Here is a 17,928-nt window from a genome sequence, read left to right on the forward strand (position 1 = left end):
ACACCTGCCCGCCTGTCCCTTCAGGAGCTGGTGGCCTGCGGGTGGGGGTGAAGCTCTCCTGAGCACCCACTGAGGACTCAGCCTGTTCTCTCTTCTCGGGACCCATGTCTCTTTTGCTCTTCAAAGGAGAGGGTCGTCCGTAACCTGCTCCCACGTAGGCGATCTACAGACTCAAATCAGCCATTTCTCTGGCATTCCCAGACATCCTCAGCTGATTATGCTGTTGGAAGCACTGTCGTCATGCCCTTGCCTCCAACAGCATTCTTACCTCACAAAGAACCCAGAGATTTCTAAGGAGATAGCTGGGACCCCGCCCACGGTGAGTTCATAATCAGTTGTCACTGCAGATCAGCTCTCTGTGCAGAGCGCTTCCACTCTGTTACTGAACACTTACCAAGCAGCTGCCTTGGACTAGACTTACCCTGTCCACTGGAGGCTACCCTGCAAGGAATTCATGGTTCCTGCCCTTGGAGAGCTCAGGACACGGATGCAACAGATAGATGTGTAGTGGTGCTCTCACAGTCCAGCGTGATCGGCGTCCTCGCTGAGGCCAGCGGGACGTCTTCCTGGGATGAAACAGACCACTCTGCTGTGGTGAGGAGGGACACCAGCGAGGAGCCGCTGCTGGCTGGAGGGCTCGCCGGGACCCCACAGCCTGTCGTGGTGGGTCCTTGAGCCAAAGCAGGAACCGTGTGGGTGAAGAAGGATAAGAGTCATATAGCGGGACTGCGGGCATTGGCAGGAGCTTCAGGCTGGCTTGTTGGGCTGTTTGGCCACAGAAAGTGTAGGAGGAGTTGCTAGTGTAGGAGAAATGGAGTTGAGTCGGATGGATGGAGTCTGAGGTGCCTGTGGGACACCCAGGCAAAAATGGCAAGCCAGTGGCCAGAAGAACAAGTCCAGAGTCCACAAGGGTTTGAAAGACTCCCGTGTGGGCCATTTGTGGTGGCAGTGGCAGTTGGTCCCCCCAGAAGTATATGGTGAGTGGTAAGAGCCGAGGACAGACCCTAGGAGGGGAGCACCAGAAGATCTGGAGGAACTGGACAATGACAGAGCCCAGAGGGTCAGAGGGTGAAGAGGGGAATCCCACCAGGGGCCATGGATGTGTCACATACGATGAGGACTGAAAACCGCCCCCTGGAGTTGGCCACCAGCAGGTCACTGGTAGCCTCCATGAGAAAGGTTTCAGGGAGATGGGAGGGGACAGAAGCAGAAACCCAGGAACCAGGGACTGTGAATGGCTGTTGAGGCCATGGGGTGCAGCAGTGCAGATGTCTCAAGATATTTGGTGGAAAAGGGAAAATGAAGATTAGAATGGTCACTAGGGCAGGTTTTCCATCATTTATCTTTAATAATGAAAATGTTACCATGTGCTTTTATTTACTGTCCTTTTTCAGTGGACTCCCATACTGTGAAGCTGAACCATCCTCTGCCGGGAAGCTGGCATGGAGGAAGGAGACACACGCACATGCACGCACACACACACACACACACACACACACACATGCACGCACACACTGCTCCCTGTCCAGGCAGCAGACTCACACTATGTGGGTCCTGGGCACTGTAAGCATCTCAGGCTGAGGATTCTGTCGTATTTGTTTTTAGACCCCAGTGTCTACCAGTGCCCAGCCCGTAGGGAGAATGGATTTAAGTAGACACAGGAGTCCTGTGTGTTGTGAGAAAAGTCAGTTCTTCTGACACAAAGAGAAGGATGGGGCCACGGGAAATTGCATAAGTGCTGGGGACACCACTGACTGCCCAAGCACGCTCTCCCAGATAGTCTGCACCTTGTTGCTGTTACGTGCCCCTGGAAAGACTCTGAACCAGTCTTCCTCCAAGACGTAAGAAAGCCGGGCCAGGAAGGCTGGTGCGGTCAGACACTAGCTGCCTTCCCGCTGTGTGCCCTGAGCGCACCTGCCTGAGCGGCTTGCAGTGCAGCAAGGACCAGCCATCCCATTACTACTCGCACATGAGCTCCTTGGCTTGGCACAGCCATTAACGGACAGCTTCATTTTTGCCTCTTTGTGTTCATAATGTCGGGTTATATTCATGATATGAAGGACCAGTGGAGACGTCAACATGGATAAGTCATTCCCCCAGCTGGGAGAGGATACCATCCGGGCCATTTCCTAGCTTCCTTCTCAACTTGGGTCCTCAGTGCTGAGTTCTCTAATTTATTCTGAGAGTCAGGAATGTAATCTGACGGTCATGGTGGTACCCCCTGGAGGCTAGTATAAGCAAGGATATTGCTAACTGGTCATAAGCCAAGTGTTATCTTTGAGACAGTGGCTTAAGATCAAAACTAAGCCAAACCAAACTCTGAATGAGTCCTGATTAAGTTATGTTTTCAGAAAGTGTCCAGCGTTATTCATTTTGTTCATGGTTTCCTTTTTAGTGTGGTTATCCCCAGTGGAATAAGATAAGATTTGAATTTGGGACAAGTGTATGTTTTCTCTTTGAAGGAGTTCAGCTCTTAGCATAACCCACATCTCCTTCCCCTATCACTAGGTACCTACAGAAGCCTTCATGCTATGGGACAAGAGCAGGCAGGGGTTTGGTGGCAGTTGGCACAATGTCCCATGCATGCATTTGCTCACCTCGGTGGTAGCTGCCATGTGGGATGGCACGGCAGGGATGCTCGTGGTCACCAGAGAGGCCTGCCAGCTCTGCCTGCCCAGCCCCCTTTCACGGGGAAGCCTCATCCCTTCCCTCTCCTTTCCATTCTCCTCCCCAGGCAGGGCTGGACAAGGTGATCAGAACGCCCCACATCCCAGGTGCTGTCTGGGTGGCTGGCAGGAACTGGAGGACTTGAGGCAGGGGTCGCCCATTGACACCTAGTTTGGTCAGGAAAGGTGGCAGGGGCTCTCCCAGCATGGATCAGCTAGCTGGCCTCCATCTGCCCTGCCCTGATCGGTCACCAGGTCCAAACTCAAGGAACCAGTCACATGACAGCATCAGATTCTAGGACAGGGCCAGCCCAGCCCTGGGAGCAGGAACGCTGGGAGTGACCAGGAGCACCCTGACTCATGCATCAGGCTTGCAGGCACAGGTCACGGGCTCGTCTCCCCACAGCGTATCTGCCAGGTTAGAAGGAAGGGGGTAGATGCTCTGAAGCCCTCTTCCTTAAAAGAAAAATGGACTCTCTCCCCTCAGATAGGCCAGATAGTGGCCCTGGCCAGGTTTGAAATGGTTCTGGTGGCTGCTTAGCATTTAACTTCCCTCAGAGGCATGACTCAGTCTCTGCTAAAGGAGGTTCCCACCAACGACGGGACGGGCTGTCAGTGTTTTGCCGCCCAGCGTGGAAGCACACCTGTCCAAGGCTGTGTCCTCAGGTTTCCGCTTTCTGATTGATGGGAAGTCTAGGTGCAGAAATGACTGCATTCCATGAGCTTGTGTTCCTTGACATCATCAAGCAGTTTTTCTTGGTAAGAGACGATCCCAGGAACGGGTTGGTATTCAGGCTTCAGGCTTTTAAAATTATGTTTTTGCTATTCTGGGCTCTCAGAAGATGAAATACTTCGTCAGTAATCAGGGCCCTGATTGTCATGGTCTTTCTTGGGTCCTGGGGAGAGGTTTGCTGCATAAGCTCTGGGCAGCACTGTGGCGGAGGGCCAGGAAAGACCCCCAGTCCCTGACCTCCAGCCACAGGCATCTGAGCCTGTTCTGCGCCTCTGTGAGCACCCGGCACATAGACAGATGTCTATCCGAATCAACTTTCATTCCTTTTTCTAATAAAATGCCCAGTGTATCAAACTGTATGCAGAAGGATCCAATTTTACTCTATAAAGTTCTGTACATATTATATCCAGCTATACTCATTGCAAGCACACCTTGTTTTATTGCATTTTGCAGGTATTGCTTTTTTCTTACAAATTGGAAGTTCGTGCAACGCTGTGTCGGGCAAGTGTTTTGGCACCATTTTTCCAACAGCATTTGCTCACTTCATGTCTTCATGTCACATTTCAAACTTTCTCAATATTATTATATTTGTTATGGTGATCTGTCATCAATGATGTTTGCTGTTACTATTGTAAAAGGATTATGACTCACTAAAGGCCCAGATGATGGCCAGCATTATTTAGCAATGAAGTATTTTTTGATTAAGATACGTTTTTTAGATGTAATGCTATTGCACACTTAATAGACTACAGCGTAGTGTAAACATAACTTTTATATACACTGGGAAACCAAAAACTTTGTGTGACTCACTTTATTGTGATAACTGCTTTATTTCGGTGGCCTGGAACCAAACCCACAATATCTCCAAGGTATGCCTGTATAGCATATGTGTGCGTATACATAAAATAACTTATTTTTCTCTAGAATGGTCTCTCTAAAACATGTCACTCCCCTGCTCAAAGCCTTCCTGACTTCTCATCTCGTGTAGAAGAAACTCCTGCATCCCTGCCCCAGCCTGCCCACATGGCTCCCTGGATCTGGTTTCCTTCCCTCCCACCTCCCCGGCCCCCGCCCCAGGCCTCCTCGCTGTTCCTCGCACACCCCAGTCACACTCCTACCTCCGTGCCTCTGCCCTTCCAGTGCCCTCTGCCTGGAGTGCTCCTTTCCAGGAACCTGAAACCAGTGCTCGGTTGGGTTCCTGCCCCAGTGCCGTCCCCTCAGAGAGCGCCCCACTCCCACCACAACAGCCCTGGCCTGTGCCTCAGTCCCCAGCACGAGGAATGTGCATCTCGTGGTAGGACATGAACTCCTGGAGGGACCCCTAACAGCTTTCCCACCTTCCCCCCATGCCTAGCCCAGCACACAGCAGGTCGCAGCACCCAACTCATACTTATTAATTGAACAAAGAAGCGCATGACATGGAAACCTGCAGCTTTCCAAACAGTAACATCATCACAACCACCCAATGAGACAGGTACCACTGTGATCTTCGTTTTATACACAGGGAAACTGAGGCACAGAGAGGTTAAGTCATTTATCCAAGGTCACAAAGTAGTGTCAGAATTTGAACACAGGCATCTGTGCCAGAGTCTGTGCTTTTAACCACTGCTTGTGTTGCCTGTGTCATAGGCTGAGTGAAGGTGTGAATAAGCAGGTTCCTTCATCTAAAACAAATCATACACAGAACAGGAATCCAGCACATGGCTCTGTATAACGTTGTTATACAGCTTCTAAAGCGTAAGGATGTCAACTATATGAATGCATTTTAAAGAAAGGCATAGAGGAAGCCAGGGAAGGAAATGTAACAAAATCATTTGAGTGGCCATCTCGAGATGGTGGGATTTTCAGGTGACCACATTTCCCCCACTGTACAAGTGTGCATTTTCCTCGTTGTCTCCCTGGGCTAATTTAGGGTGATAAGATTTTAAATGGTCATTCTTCCAAAGAACGTTCTAATGAAGGGGTCAGCAGCTGTGTGTGCTGTCTGGGAAGAGCTCGGGGCAAAGGAGGGGAGGCGTGGAGGTGGGTCCTCAGTTCCTGACCCTAATGGAAGCCTTCTCCTCTGACTGTCCAGGACATCATCGAGGGTGGCAGCCTGCGCATCCCGCTCCAGGAGCTGCACCAGATGATCCTGACTCCCATCAAGGCCTACAGCTCCCCGAGCACCACCCCCGAGGCTCGCCGCCGGGACACCCAGGCCCCGCACCCACCCTCGCTGATGGGCCCTGAGAGCCAGAGCCCCGACTGCAAAGATGGTGCTGTGGCCGCCGGAGCCACAGCCACTGCCACAGCCTCAGCCGGGGCCAGCGGTGGGCTCCAGCCACACCAGCTGAGCAGCTGTGAAGGGGAGCTGGCTGTCACCCCCTTGCCGGAGGGAGATCTCCCGGGGCAGTTCACACGCGTCATGGGAAAAGGTACAGCCCACTGTTCCTACCTCCACTTCCCTCCTCTCCTCACCTCTGACCAGAGCTCCCAGCTCCTGAGGGGCTTCCCCTGGGTGCTGGGTAAACTGCCAGAGCATGTAACGAGCCCATTTTACAGATGAGGAAAGTGTGGCTCAGAGAGGTCCCAAGACCTCTTCCTTAGCGCTGGCTCCTTTCTCTCCTGCTCCCTCACACCAGGGCCTGCTGGGCCCCCCTAGTGGAGCACACTTCGGACCCTCAGGCTAAAGGCAGCCCTTCCCACATACCACACAAGGCACCGTGGCCATGCTGTGTGTGTCTGGAGGGCAGGATAGAAGTCACACGGGTAAGAGCACCCTTCTGCCTGGACTGCCCTGTGCCTTCCTCATATCTCAGACCCCATGCACATATCCTTGACCACGTCCGACACTAGGATCACTTGTGCTTAATGGGATGTTTCACGAGAAATCTCGATTATTTACAAAATGTAGCGAATGCCAGTACGTTTCCTTTGGGAAGGGGAAACAATTTTTTTTATTGTCCAAAATTTCATGCCATTTTAAAGAACTGAGTTCTGACCAAAAGAAATGGACACTTGAGTCTTGCAGGTGCAGTGAGAAGCTCCCTGCAGTACATACCCTAAGAAGGGGCTTAAATCTATAGATGTCTGTTTCAGAGGAGATGACTTGTAGCATCCCTTGGAGTTGAAATGCCAGTAGCTTCGTGGCCAGGAAGGGTCTCCTCACTCATCTCTTCACTTCCCCCCACCCCCAGGTGGGCTCTTCGCTGTGTGCGTTAGAACAGGTGACCCCATGGGTGGAGGTACATGTGGGGGTGGTTATCTGAGAGCATGGTACCTCGTCCCCCTTCCCTATGACAAGACTCACAATGGGCTCTGCCCTCAGGAGACCCACACTTCTCTGGCATGGCTTCTTTTTAAAATTGAACTATTATTCAACAAATTATGAAATCAATTCAGGCTCAACATAAAAAAATTAAAGCTAAAATGGTGAAAGGTGGAACATCGCCCCCACCTCCACCCCAGGCTCTGCCATCTCCCCAGAGGTACCGCTATAAACAACTTAGAATATCCCTTCAGAAACATTATAATTATATATAAGAACATAAGCATCCTTTTTATACACAAACAGGTCTGGTTTGTACGTCTCTCTGCAGCTTGGCTTTTCATATGATATGCTTTTAATACTTCTATCACTACCAAAGCACACCTTACACCTTATTCTTTTTTGAAGACGACTGTTCCCCTGTAGGCATAAACCACAATTTAACAAGGCCCCAGTTAAGAGACGTGGAGGTGGTTTCCATGTTTTGTTATGACAAACAATGTTATACTGAAAATCTATGTGCCAAGACAGGGTATAAGTGGGATGCTGTGACAGACTGGTTATTCAGGAGTAGGGAGAGAAAGGAACCACGATGGCCAAGGTCCAAGCTTGATCCAATTGAGTGCATGGCTTTTTTACTTCTAATTGATTCTTTGACCAGCCGTCTCCACTTGGCCTTCTAAACATTTCCATCAAAATCAGAACATCAAGACCTCTAGGGTTTTAACAGCATGGGCTACACTAGCATGGCCATGAACTATCCAGTGAGTGTGTGTGTCCTCTTCCTGTAGGCTAGCTCTGCTCTGTCTCTCTGAGAACGTACCTGAGCGTGTAGGTGAGCCTGTGTACAAATAAATATGTGTCTCGCTTTGAGAAAATCGCCCTCCGGTGACTGAGTAGCAGGCTCCCTGCTCTTGTGCGTGCCACACACCTCCCAGCCTACAAGATGTGCGGCCTCATTCATAAAACTATGGCAACCGCTCTCTGATCCTGGCCGATGGTCTTCAATGCCTTTGAACTCCCTCTCACATGGGGCCTCTTTCAAAGACAGAGCTCAGGCAGCGCTGTGTTCTTCCTCTCCCAGAGTGTCTGTTTCGGGCCGGGTTGCAGAAGGCTTAATATAGAATGGCATGCATGGAATGAACCAAAGGGGCTTCTCGAGGCGAGGGCTCCTTTGCTGACCAAGCCTCTGACTTCAGTGGAATGAGGAGCCTCCTGGCCTTTTTTGTGAACCTGACGTAAAGCCAGGCACACATACCTCTCAAAATATTGGTCCTGAAAGGAAGTCAGAGGCGGATCTCAGAGATTAGAATGGGTATGCACTTTTCTAATTCATCTTTTTTTTTTCAATTCCCAGTGTGCACACAGCTCTTGGTCTCCAGACCCGATGAGGAAAATATAAGTTCCTATTTACAGCTCATAGACAAGTGTCTGATTCATGAGGTGAGTGAGTGACACGTTTCACGAACCTGCTTTTTCTCGTTGCATAGAAGTTGTTCTCAGAACTTCTGTGATGTGATCATTTGGGCCTCCAACACCTTGTTTTTGAGGTGTGGACGGCCATGAATAATAGCTGGGGCAGAACTCAGTGGTGGTGTCTTCAGACTAAGATGCAGCTTGCGTGTTAACACTGGTGTCCAGATACATCCAGACTGAGCTTTGATGTGGGGGTAAATGCCTGCGGGAAACTTCTGACTCTGGAAGCCTCCCCGAGGGATGGAGCCTAGGGTGGTTAACCACAGTCCTGCCACCTAGCCCTGGGTGGTTTGAAACATTTTGCCTTTTGGCTCAGGGAAATTGGAGGAAGGCAGAGAGAAAGAGAGAGCATTCAGAAGAAATAATGTGTGTCTGTGTGTGTGTTGTGTGTGGTTTGGTGGCTGTTATGCTGTGTTTTGATTTGAGATTTTTATAGCAATTGTTTTTAACCATATGTCCTTTAGAAGAAGGGCTGAGGCAGGCTGGGGCCTTGCCTCCCAAACTCTCAGAGCAAGTGCAGTCCTCACGGTGGAGCAAGGCAGGTCCTGGTCACCAGGGCACTGAGGGATATGTGGGGACGGGCAGCTGCGCCTCAGATCCAAGGCCCCAGTGGCTTCTTGGGTGTCCTCCCTCCAGAAAATTACAGAGACAAGGTCTAGGTTTTAGAAAACTTAGGACTGGATAAGCCTCGGGTGCTGGAGTCTTTTGGTCAGATTTTGATGTGAAAATAAGATGGTAAAGGCCTCCAAGTCCCCTTGGCTTTGCCGTGCTGGTAGCTGGAACCCCAGGAATCCAGTGGGCCCAGCGAAGGGAGATGCCCTGCACCTTCCCACCTCCCAGCTGCCCACTGGCTGTCTGCTTCCCACCTCCCAGCTGCCCACTGGCCAGGTCGTTCAGTTCCCTGGGCCCTCGGCCGTTCTGTGGTCTGACTCTACCTGCCTCTCATGTACAGGTGTACAGTCTCCCTCTGGGTTTCCATCCCAGCCACTCCTCCCCGACCCCCAAAACCCGCATTTCTGTGATTTCCTCTCTCAGCAGCATGAATTCCTGTGTGTGCCTCCACCCAAACTCCCACTCACCCTTTTCCATGTCCAGTTCTGACACTGACTGCTCTCAATTGGGCCAGCAAAAAGCAACAGAAAGAAGGCAAGACACAAGGATGGATTTTAGCGCCCCTTCATTCTAAAGATGTTTATTAAACTCCGAGGCCCTGTCCCTGCCTAGGGAGCTTCCAGTGGGAGGGGAGTGGGTGAGACCGAAAGAAAACAGGTCATCACACTTGTGACAATAAGGCCACCCTGCTTGCCGCGGAGCCCAGGAGGTGGGGCGAGCACCTGCCCAGAGCCGGAAACGGGGCATTTCCTCAGAGGGACTGACTCCAAGCTAGACCTGAAAGGCAAGCACAGTCTTAGTGGGAAAGACTCAGCAGTGAGGAGGCGGAAGGGAGTGGTCCAGGCAGAGGGAGCCTCCGGTGCTTGGAGGGTTCTGTGTCTTGCTGGGGAGGAGGGCTTTGGGGTCAGGCTTCAGGGGGGAACTGACCAGAGGAGCATTTAAACTTCTGAAAAAGCAAAGCAGAACCCTGCTTCCTCTCCCACGCCCACTCTCAGCATTGAGCCTTCGAGATCCTGGAGGACAAGTTACCTTCCACCTCACCTCCAGTCTGCTGAGCCCAGGAGACAAAATAACGAGTCCTCCAGCTGCCTCCTTTGTCAGATGGTGCACTAGCTTCCTACTTGGTCCTCACCTGCCCCGAAGCTGTGGCCTGCTGCCTCTTCCTTCCCTGCTGCCGTGCGTGCCCGCCCTGGGCATCCTGGCTTCCCTTTCTGCATCTTTCCCCCTTTTCCTCCCTGGAAGCTCTAGTGGTACGGTGCAGATGACACTGTGTGGGCTCATCCTGACTGCAGTGGAGGGACCTCTCTGATGGGAGTCAGGGCCAGAAAGGAGCTCGGGCCGTGTCTGCTTGCCTGAATTTGCAGCAGGATGGAGGGGCGTGCACTCTGCTTCGGGAGCAAAAATGCTGTCCAAGACTTTTTATTGAGTTTGAGAAAGAGGAAACGCGTTTGAATAATTTTCCAGAGCCTCGGGCTGTTCTGTGTGTGCAGAACACACCCTCCCTGGGAGGCCCTTTCGAGGCTCAGCCTCCATCCCGGCTGAAGATCTGCCGGGGCTCTGAGAGACAGGGCTCTCTTTCAGAACCCCTACACGCTGTTCTTTAGCCAACCAGAAGAGGGGTGTTGACCGCACTGAGACACCTTCCTTCCTCGCCAGGGACAAAGGAACCGACTTCCTAGAGCAGTAAAAGGAAGGGCAGGAAAGTTCTGAATTTTATTTCTGAGACAAGCCACTTTGTCTCCTGGATTATAATCCCTGGCTTCTTGCCTCCTCACTGTATTGAGAAAGTTCTGGGAAGATGAGCTCTTGCCCCCTTTAAAAGCCATGTAATCCAGCCACAAAGGCTGTAGGACATCTTCCTCTAGACAGACATATGGGTCTGGGCCTGACAGGGACAGAGAACTCAGAAGCAGCTGGCTGGCTGCGTCTGGAGTCTTCCTTCTCCTCCAGCCCCTGAGGAAGCTGTTGCCAGCTCCCTGCCAGAGCTGCCTGGAGCGGGCTGAGGTGAGGTCCTGGCATCCTGGCCAACAGCAGAGCTCCCACAACTGAGTGCTGTCTGCAGGCGCACAAGGAACCAGCTTTCAGAAATCACTCATTGCCTGCCACGGCCTCACTCCTCACATGCCTCCCAGCTACAGCTTCCGGGACCGAGGAGAACAGCCACACGCTCGGCACTGCCACGGGGCTCGCTCCTGTCCGCAGCCCGAATTAAATGAGCCTGACACCCTGGTGCTGAGTGAAAGAGCTGAGCTCTCTGAGTGGGGCGTAAAATTTCCCTCTTCTTGCATGCTCTTTGCCACCATAGCAAATGTCACAAAGGAACTAGTGTCCCTGGAAGTATTTTGAGTGCATAGCTATAAAGTGAACCATTTACTCCTTTGTCATCTGGAAACTCAGGCTGGCTCTGGACCAGCTCAAAATTGTAGTTTTGAGACCTTGAAGTCATTTGTTGCAGTTAAAGGTGATTGTGGAATACCAAATGTGATGAACATTCACATGCCACCACCAAAGTTCTCGCCTATGCAACCGAAAAACCCAGTTAGAGTGTCTGTGGGCAGTACGTAGTGAATCATGATGGTGAGCCAGTCATGTTCTGGGTATTCTAAGTGCATTTCATGAGTTATTTCATTTAATCCTTACAACATCCCTTTGAGGGAAGTATTATTATCCTGAGTTTTTAGAAGGAGCTGAGTCTCAGAAGAACCAGACATAAAGATGTGCAGGGATTCATCCCCTCCCCATTTGCATCCAGAGCCTTCCACTGACCCACTGGGCTGGATTTTCCTCTCCAAGTCATCTTGGCCTGCGCCCCTGCGTCCTGTGTCCTCACTCAACATTTGTCTGAATAAGCTGGTTGAAAGCAGAATCTATCCATCCCCTTATTAGTCCAGCAGAAATGCCTGCCTTCTGCAGTTTTCAGAGGTACTCATGTATGGTTGGCCCCTCACCGAGCATCACCAGCAAATGAGAGGGACCACAGAGAAGAACCACGTCCTCACCTTTTAGCCGTGAGACCATCTGCTATGCACCTTAGGGGTGTCATTGCCTTTTTTTCTAACAGGGCACTGAGTGTGTTGGTGGAGTAGCTCCCTGATAACTGTCCTTAATGGCATGTGGCTAAGGTCACCCAGGAGGAAAAGGTTTGTAAGTCATCAAGACCTTTTCCACAATGTAACTAATGGTCTTTTTTCTTTTGTTCACATCACTCTCCTGTGTTTAGGTCCTTAAAGATTAAATGTCATTAGAAGGAAAGTAAGCTGTCATTTTCTGTATAAGCAATCTGTTTCCTTTATGGTCTGTTACTCTTAAGTGATAGTTTATGGCTACTTTAAAGTATTTCATGCTTTACTGACAAAACTACTGGGGTATATCTCCATCATTGTCACTGCTAATCAGTCAAATCTGATGGATTTACCACAGTGTGTGGGTCACAGTTCTAGGCACTTGACAGGAGATTCCTGTTGCACATGTGGTCTTTGCCATCTAGAACACCATGTGTCCATGGTCTACCTACAGCAGAATTCCCAGGGCCCTTGTTACAAACACAGACTCTCTAGACTCCTCCCAGATCTATTAAATCAGGCTCTGAGTGTATGGGAGGGGGTTCAGGAATCTGTATTTTAAAGTCTCCTGTGGGGATCCTAATATAATATGGATTTGAGAGTCTCTACCTTGGGGACTCCTAGCCCCTGTGAAGTCCTTCCCTGGGTCATGCAGAGTACAAAGTCTGTACACAGAAGAACATACAATATAGATGTGAGTGTGTTATGCATGGGGCAGTAGGCAAAATGTCCCCAGACAGTACTTTTACTAGAAAAGACTTGAGAAGGCATGAGATCTACCCATTTTCCTAAACTTTAAACAAAATTTAGGTTAGGATTGGCTCACTGGGGTTGTGCAGAGAATGGGGCCCCTTAACTGGAGATTTCTCAGCAAAGCCCTATGACGCAGTATATCCCACTTTCTGAAGCCCCACCGACCGCTCCAGGGTAAACACACACCATCGAGCAGATTGATTTTGGTAATGGTTTAGCATTTCCATTGATTATGAAAATACAGGGGTCTGCAGATCCAGAGTAGTCAACAGTCAATTTTGCAATTCATTCTTGGTTAATAAATAGAGTTCAGAGTAGATTCGAGGGAAAGGGGAAGGTAGGTATGGATCTGCCAGAAGTCAACGAAGTCAAGGGTTGTCAAAAGCTTCATGCATGCACCTTACCAGACGCTTCCAACGTCAAATAACTTGACTTTTCAGTGCAGGCAGCTCCCAAATGAAACCAGTGCTGTTTGGACCAGGTTGGAAACAGGTGAAGTAAAGGCAACTGCAGAGACTCCAGTGTATCCCCCTATTAACTGCATGTTTCTCCCTCTAATGCCAGGCTGCATCACCCATTAAAAAGTCCTGTTTGTTTTTGCAGGCATTTACAGAGACACAGAAAAAAAGATTGTTGTCATGGAAGCAGCAGGTGCAGAAGCTCTTTCGGTCTTTCCCTCGGAAAACCCTTCTAGACATATCAGGATATCGACAGCAAAGAAAGTATGTTGGGATTTCATTCTTTGTAATACACAGTGGTTCCAATACCTCACCACCTGTTTGGGTTCCTGGGGCAGGACTACGCAGGGCATCATTCCTTTATCTACCAGGACTCCCTGTGACGAGTTCCAGATCACATTCCTTAAACATGCGGGGTTGGGAAGAGGCTATAGAGGGAAAGGATTCCCAGAGGAAGAGCTGAATGTGATCTTTGGCAACTCAGTTTACATGGTCAAAATGACGGTATTAGTCTAGATGGGCATGGAGCAGGGAGTGGGTGTAACTTAATGAATGCCTGCGAAACACTTGGTGGTTTATCCACAGAAGGGGGCTCTGAAAGGACAAAACGGGTTGTTCTCTCAGCACCTTAAGTGGTAGTATAATTTTTTTCTCCCTTCTTGCTGCAGACAAGCTAATTATAGTTGGTGGCAGGGTGAAGAGCCTCATGCTAGTCTATTTTGGTCTGAGCTGCAATCTAAGAGTGGAGCAGTACCATTCTTGATTTTTCATAGTACTTCAGCTTTGTGGATGTAGTTAAAAATAAGCCTCGTTGTACTTTAGAACCCATTACCTTAATCTGGCTTTAAATTGAGGAATCCAGTTGCATATTAAAGGTGAATTACAGTGACAATCTGGGGGAGGAATCACGGGGGAGGGTGGAGTGAAGCCTTGAACAATGACAGGGAGTTTTGGGGAGACAAGGGAATGATGATGCAGACTTGCTGAAACACCAACCTCCTATTTTACATTTTTCAGCAATGAGCAGATAAATAATAATTTTTTCACTTGCACTTAAAAAGTTCTGAATTCATTTCTCAGTGCATATATAGAAGCTGTGTCTGTGTTGTTAAAATGTTTGGCATTTATTTGCATAAGTGTGCCTTAGAACATCACTGCTTTATATGACTTAAGGGAGATAAGGCCAGTTGGAATTTGTGAAAAGTCTTCATTAAAGATTAATGTAAAAATTGAAGAGTTATCATATTCCAGCATATATAACACAGTTATTTATTAAACAAACACTTAGCATTTACTCTGTGCCAAGTGGGTATCTGGGCACTTAAGAATATTAATACGTTTAATCCTTGCAACAACCATATGAGGTAGAGGTGCTATTATTAACCCCAATTTACAGAGGAGTCGGGAGGCAGTGGCATCCAGGACTTGGACCAAGCAAGCCAGCGCGAGCTCCGAAGTCAATGCTCTTAACCACAAGGATGCTGGACCGCTCTCCTGGTCTCCAGCCAGTGTACGGAAAAGACAGTCAGGCAAAACAATACTCTATTGCCAGCTCCCCGGCCCCAAGCCTGTGGGGTTGGCCTCCCTTGAGGGTCGGACTGGACCATTTGTGCACCCTGAGGATTCCTGGGGGCCCAGATGAAAGGCCAGGCCTCCTCCTAAGCCTTCTCCCCTGGAGCTGCCCCCTTCCCAGGCTCTTCCTTTTCTTGTAAAGGCAGCAATACTCCGAAGTAAAAGGAGGAAGTTCCAGACCGCTCTTGCAACATCGCGCCCTTGGGAGACAAGTTCCAAGAGGAAGATGGAACATAGAGGTTGAAGACAAAGATAGACCTTTTAAGCTCTCTGCTCCACCTCCCCAAAGTGCCATCCTCTGCCTCTGTCTGCCTTGCTTTGTTCTTGATCCACATCAGAGTTCCCACTAACCTTGACTTCTCTAGAGTGTTATTAAGCAATGCATGGACTGGGCTAACCCAAGTTTTGCCAGATTAGAGCCCTGATGGACCTCCTTTCATTGATTAGATAAGAATAAATTCAATCATCGATTGTGGATGTTCAATTGGAAGTTCAATTGGAAGCTCCAGAAAATAATTTGTTCTCATAAGTATTACATCTGAAATCTTTTTATGCTATTAATTTGCTTTGAAGACCTGTTTTTCCCATAATACAAAGATAACTGCAGCCCAGCCCCTGCTTGAATTATCACAAATCCTCAATTAATTGGTTGTTTTTCATGTTATTTTATCAATCTTTTCATGCATTTCCAGGTAATGAGATCAGTTGTTTAGATTTAGGAAAGCAGAGAAAGACACAGATGGGCAGAGAATGAGAAATGAAAACTTACTTTCGTCACTTTGTTCTCTCCCCAGAAAGAATGGTTGTTTCATTAAGCCTGGTGATCTTAAGTGACTTAAGCACTCATTCTGGTTACCAGCAGTGGTCACCCTCAGCAAGAGTGGCTTTGCAGTAACCAACAATGGATGCCCCAGTGAGATCCCACCGTCATTAGAAAGATGGCCTATCCAAATTTTCCCCTCCATCCAGCCTATTCTCCCCAAAATGTTCTGGGCTCTACCTGCCACATACATCCCAGCTCCATGAGTCCTAATTTTAGGAGTCCACGTTTCTCCCATGACTGACTATCCCGTAACAGAATCCTCTGCCCGCATCACATTGCTTAAGAATATAGTCTTGCCTTCCTGGAAGCACAAATCATTTTCGCATCATTCATTGACTGCTCTACTTTGCATGTGAAATAACTTCAAAAAAATCCAACCAAAAAAGAAAATGAGCAAAAAAAAAAAAAGCTATCTGCAGTAAATAAGGAATAGTCTTAGCAGAATACTGAATCATTTATCAGAAGGCCAAAATTCTGACTCCAAAAACTAAAGGACTAGTTTTCGTAGTTAAAAACCAACCAACCAACCAACCACTTGATCCTTGTCTCCACCTGGGACATGTTGACCGTATTCCAAAGGAGGTCTTCCCCCATCACATGAAATCACTTTCTACCCCTCCTGGACTGAATTTCTTCTTTCAAACCCAACATTTTAAACCTTAGTAAAAGAAAGGAGAGAGGGGAAAAGCAGGAGAAAGGATGAGATAAACAAAGAGACCTAGAACCTGAGAGTGTCCTCCTGACCACATGTAGATGAGCCTCTGACCACAATCAGAACCCTTTCTTTGGCCACAAAAGCCTAGAAATGGAAAGACTCAAGCCCAGAAATCAGTTGCCACCAGCTCACTGTGGGATTCTCTTCCCTCCCCCTGCCCCCTAGGAAATTTAGGAAATATGGGGAGGAAAGAAATATTTTCTGAGGTCAACCGTGCTGGTGACTTAGATGCTCCACCACCTCCCTACCACACAGACACAACTCTTTCTTGGGAAGTAACTGTTTTGCAGCACCCCCTCCCCATCATCTGCTTAAACTATGTCGTCAGCCCTGTCTCCCGGAGTCTCCTCAACATGCTTGGTACAAATCTCTCCTGTGTGGCTGGGAAAGCAAGTCTGTTCCATCTTGTGGCCGTTGGAGGTAAAGCATTTCGACTTAACCATCAGTGAATGACTAAAGCTGACTCTCCTTGGAAAGAATGTGCTGGTTCCTGCAACCCTGCTGGCTGCTGTGCACCCTCCCAAAACCTGAGGCCTGTTGGAGAGAACAAGTTCTTCAGCGCTGAGGTCACCAGACCAACGGGAGCATGGTGTGCGCGCGTGATGCCAGGGGCCCCTGGCCGCCTCCCTGCGTGGACCCAGACAAGGCATGTCCCCTCTGGGCCTTTCTGCAGGGAGGCCTGAGGAGTGGGGAGCCGTCGGTGTCCTAGGTCCAGAGCGCTAGCAGACATCATCGTCTTTGTTCTCATATTTCCCCTCTCAACCCGGGAGTCAGAGCCCCAGACGTGTGGTCAGCGATTGATTCATTCATTCAACGTGCCTTTACTGCCAGGAGCTGATCCAGGCATGGGACCTGCGGGATTGATGAGGATAGACATCATCTTTTTTCTTAAGGAGCTTAAGTCCTAGTGAGGCTCAGAGGCCGTGCTCTCCAAGTCTGCTGCACATACAGACGTCAGAAATGGACCATGGTCTGATGGAAGGAGCACTGATCCTGGCTCTGCTACGTTCTTGCTGTGTGTCCCCTTGACGGGCATGTGAGTGCTCAGGGACCAGGACACAGTGGAGGAAGGATGGAGAGCTGGGCTCCTATCCCAGCACTGCCCCCTAATGGCTGTATGACCTCTGAGAAATTATTAAGCTCTCTGTTTTTCTTCTCCAGCTATAAAAGGGGACAGAGTGCCTACTTCATAGGGTTGTCATGAGGATTGAAGAATCACTGCAAAAGTCCCAGGGTGGTGCACATGGTATTAGCTCTCAGATGTTAGCTGTCATTTTAATCATAGCTCTTTCCTGGCACAGAGCCCCTGACCCCTGTGGGCCTCGTAACTGTCAGAACATGAGCAGACCCCAAGGAGGTGTCCTGCTGGCCACCTGGGGGCTGCGAAGGGCTGAGGGTGACTGATGGTCTCTGGTCTCTGTTTGCTCTCACAGTCGTGGCTTTGGGCAGTCCAACTCTCTCCCGACGGCCAGCTCTGTGGGCGGCGGCATGGGCAGACGGAACCCACGCCAGTACCAGATCCCCTCCCGGAATGTCCCTTCTGCCCGCCTTGGCCTCTTGGGCACCAGTGGATTCGTCAGCTCCACCCAGCGCAACACAGCCGCCAACCCCACCATCATGAAACAAGGAAGACAGGTCTGCTCCACCCTGGGCAGGAGGGTGGGCCAGCCAAGCTCAGGGCCTGAGGCTCAGGACATCCCCCTAGATAACCCCACGACCAGGGGAGGGGCTGAGGGGGGCTAGACTGATGACAGTTGTTCCTCTGCCTCAGAGGTTGTTTGCACTGTTTCTCGGGAGACAAAGCAAGGCCG

The 17,928-nt window shown here is 49.6% G+C and overlaps 1 protein-coding gene across 8 annotated transcripts in view; it reads left to right on the forward strand.

Annotated features, from left to right (window-relative positions):
* SAMD4A (sterile alpha motif domain containing 4A) overlaps positions 1 to 17,928 on the forward strand; it is a 197,344-nt gene that overhangs the window by 164,890 nt on the left and 14,526 nt on the right. For all 8 annotated transcript variants that reach the window (XM_072963084.1, XM_072963082.1, XM_072963083.1 and 5 more), the window contains 4 exons: positions 5,474 to 5,813; positions 8,004 to 8,089; positions 13,153 to 13,271; positions 17,551 to 17,752. In XM_072963084.1, coding sequence (XP_072819185.1) covers positions 5,474 to 5,813; positions 8,004 to 8,089; positions 13,153 to 13,271; positions 17,551 to 17,752 — 747 coding nt within the window. The remainder of the gene's footprint in view (positions 1 to 5,473; positions 5,814 to 8,003; positions 8,090 to 13,152; positions 13,272 to 17,550; positions 17,753 to 17,928) is intronic.

The sequence above is a fragment of the Vicugna pacos genome, chromosome 6 (assembly GCF_048564905.1).
Source record: "Vicugna pacos chromosome 6, VicPac4, whole genome shotgun sequence".
In the NCBI taxonomy this organism is placed as follows: Eukaryota; Metazoa; Chordata; class Mammalia; order Artiodactyla; family Camelidae; genus Vicugna; species Vicugna pacos.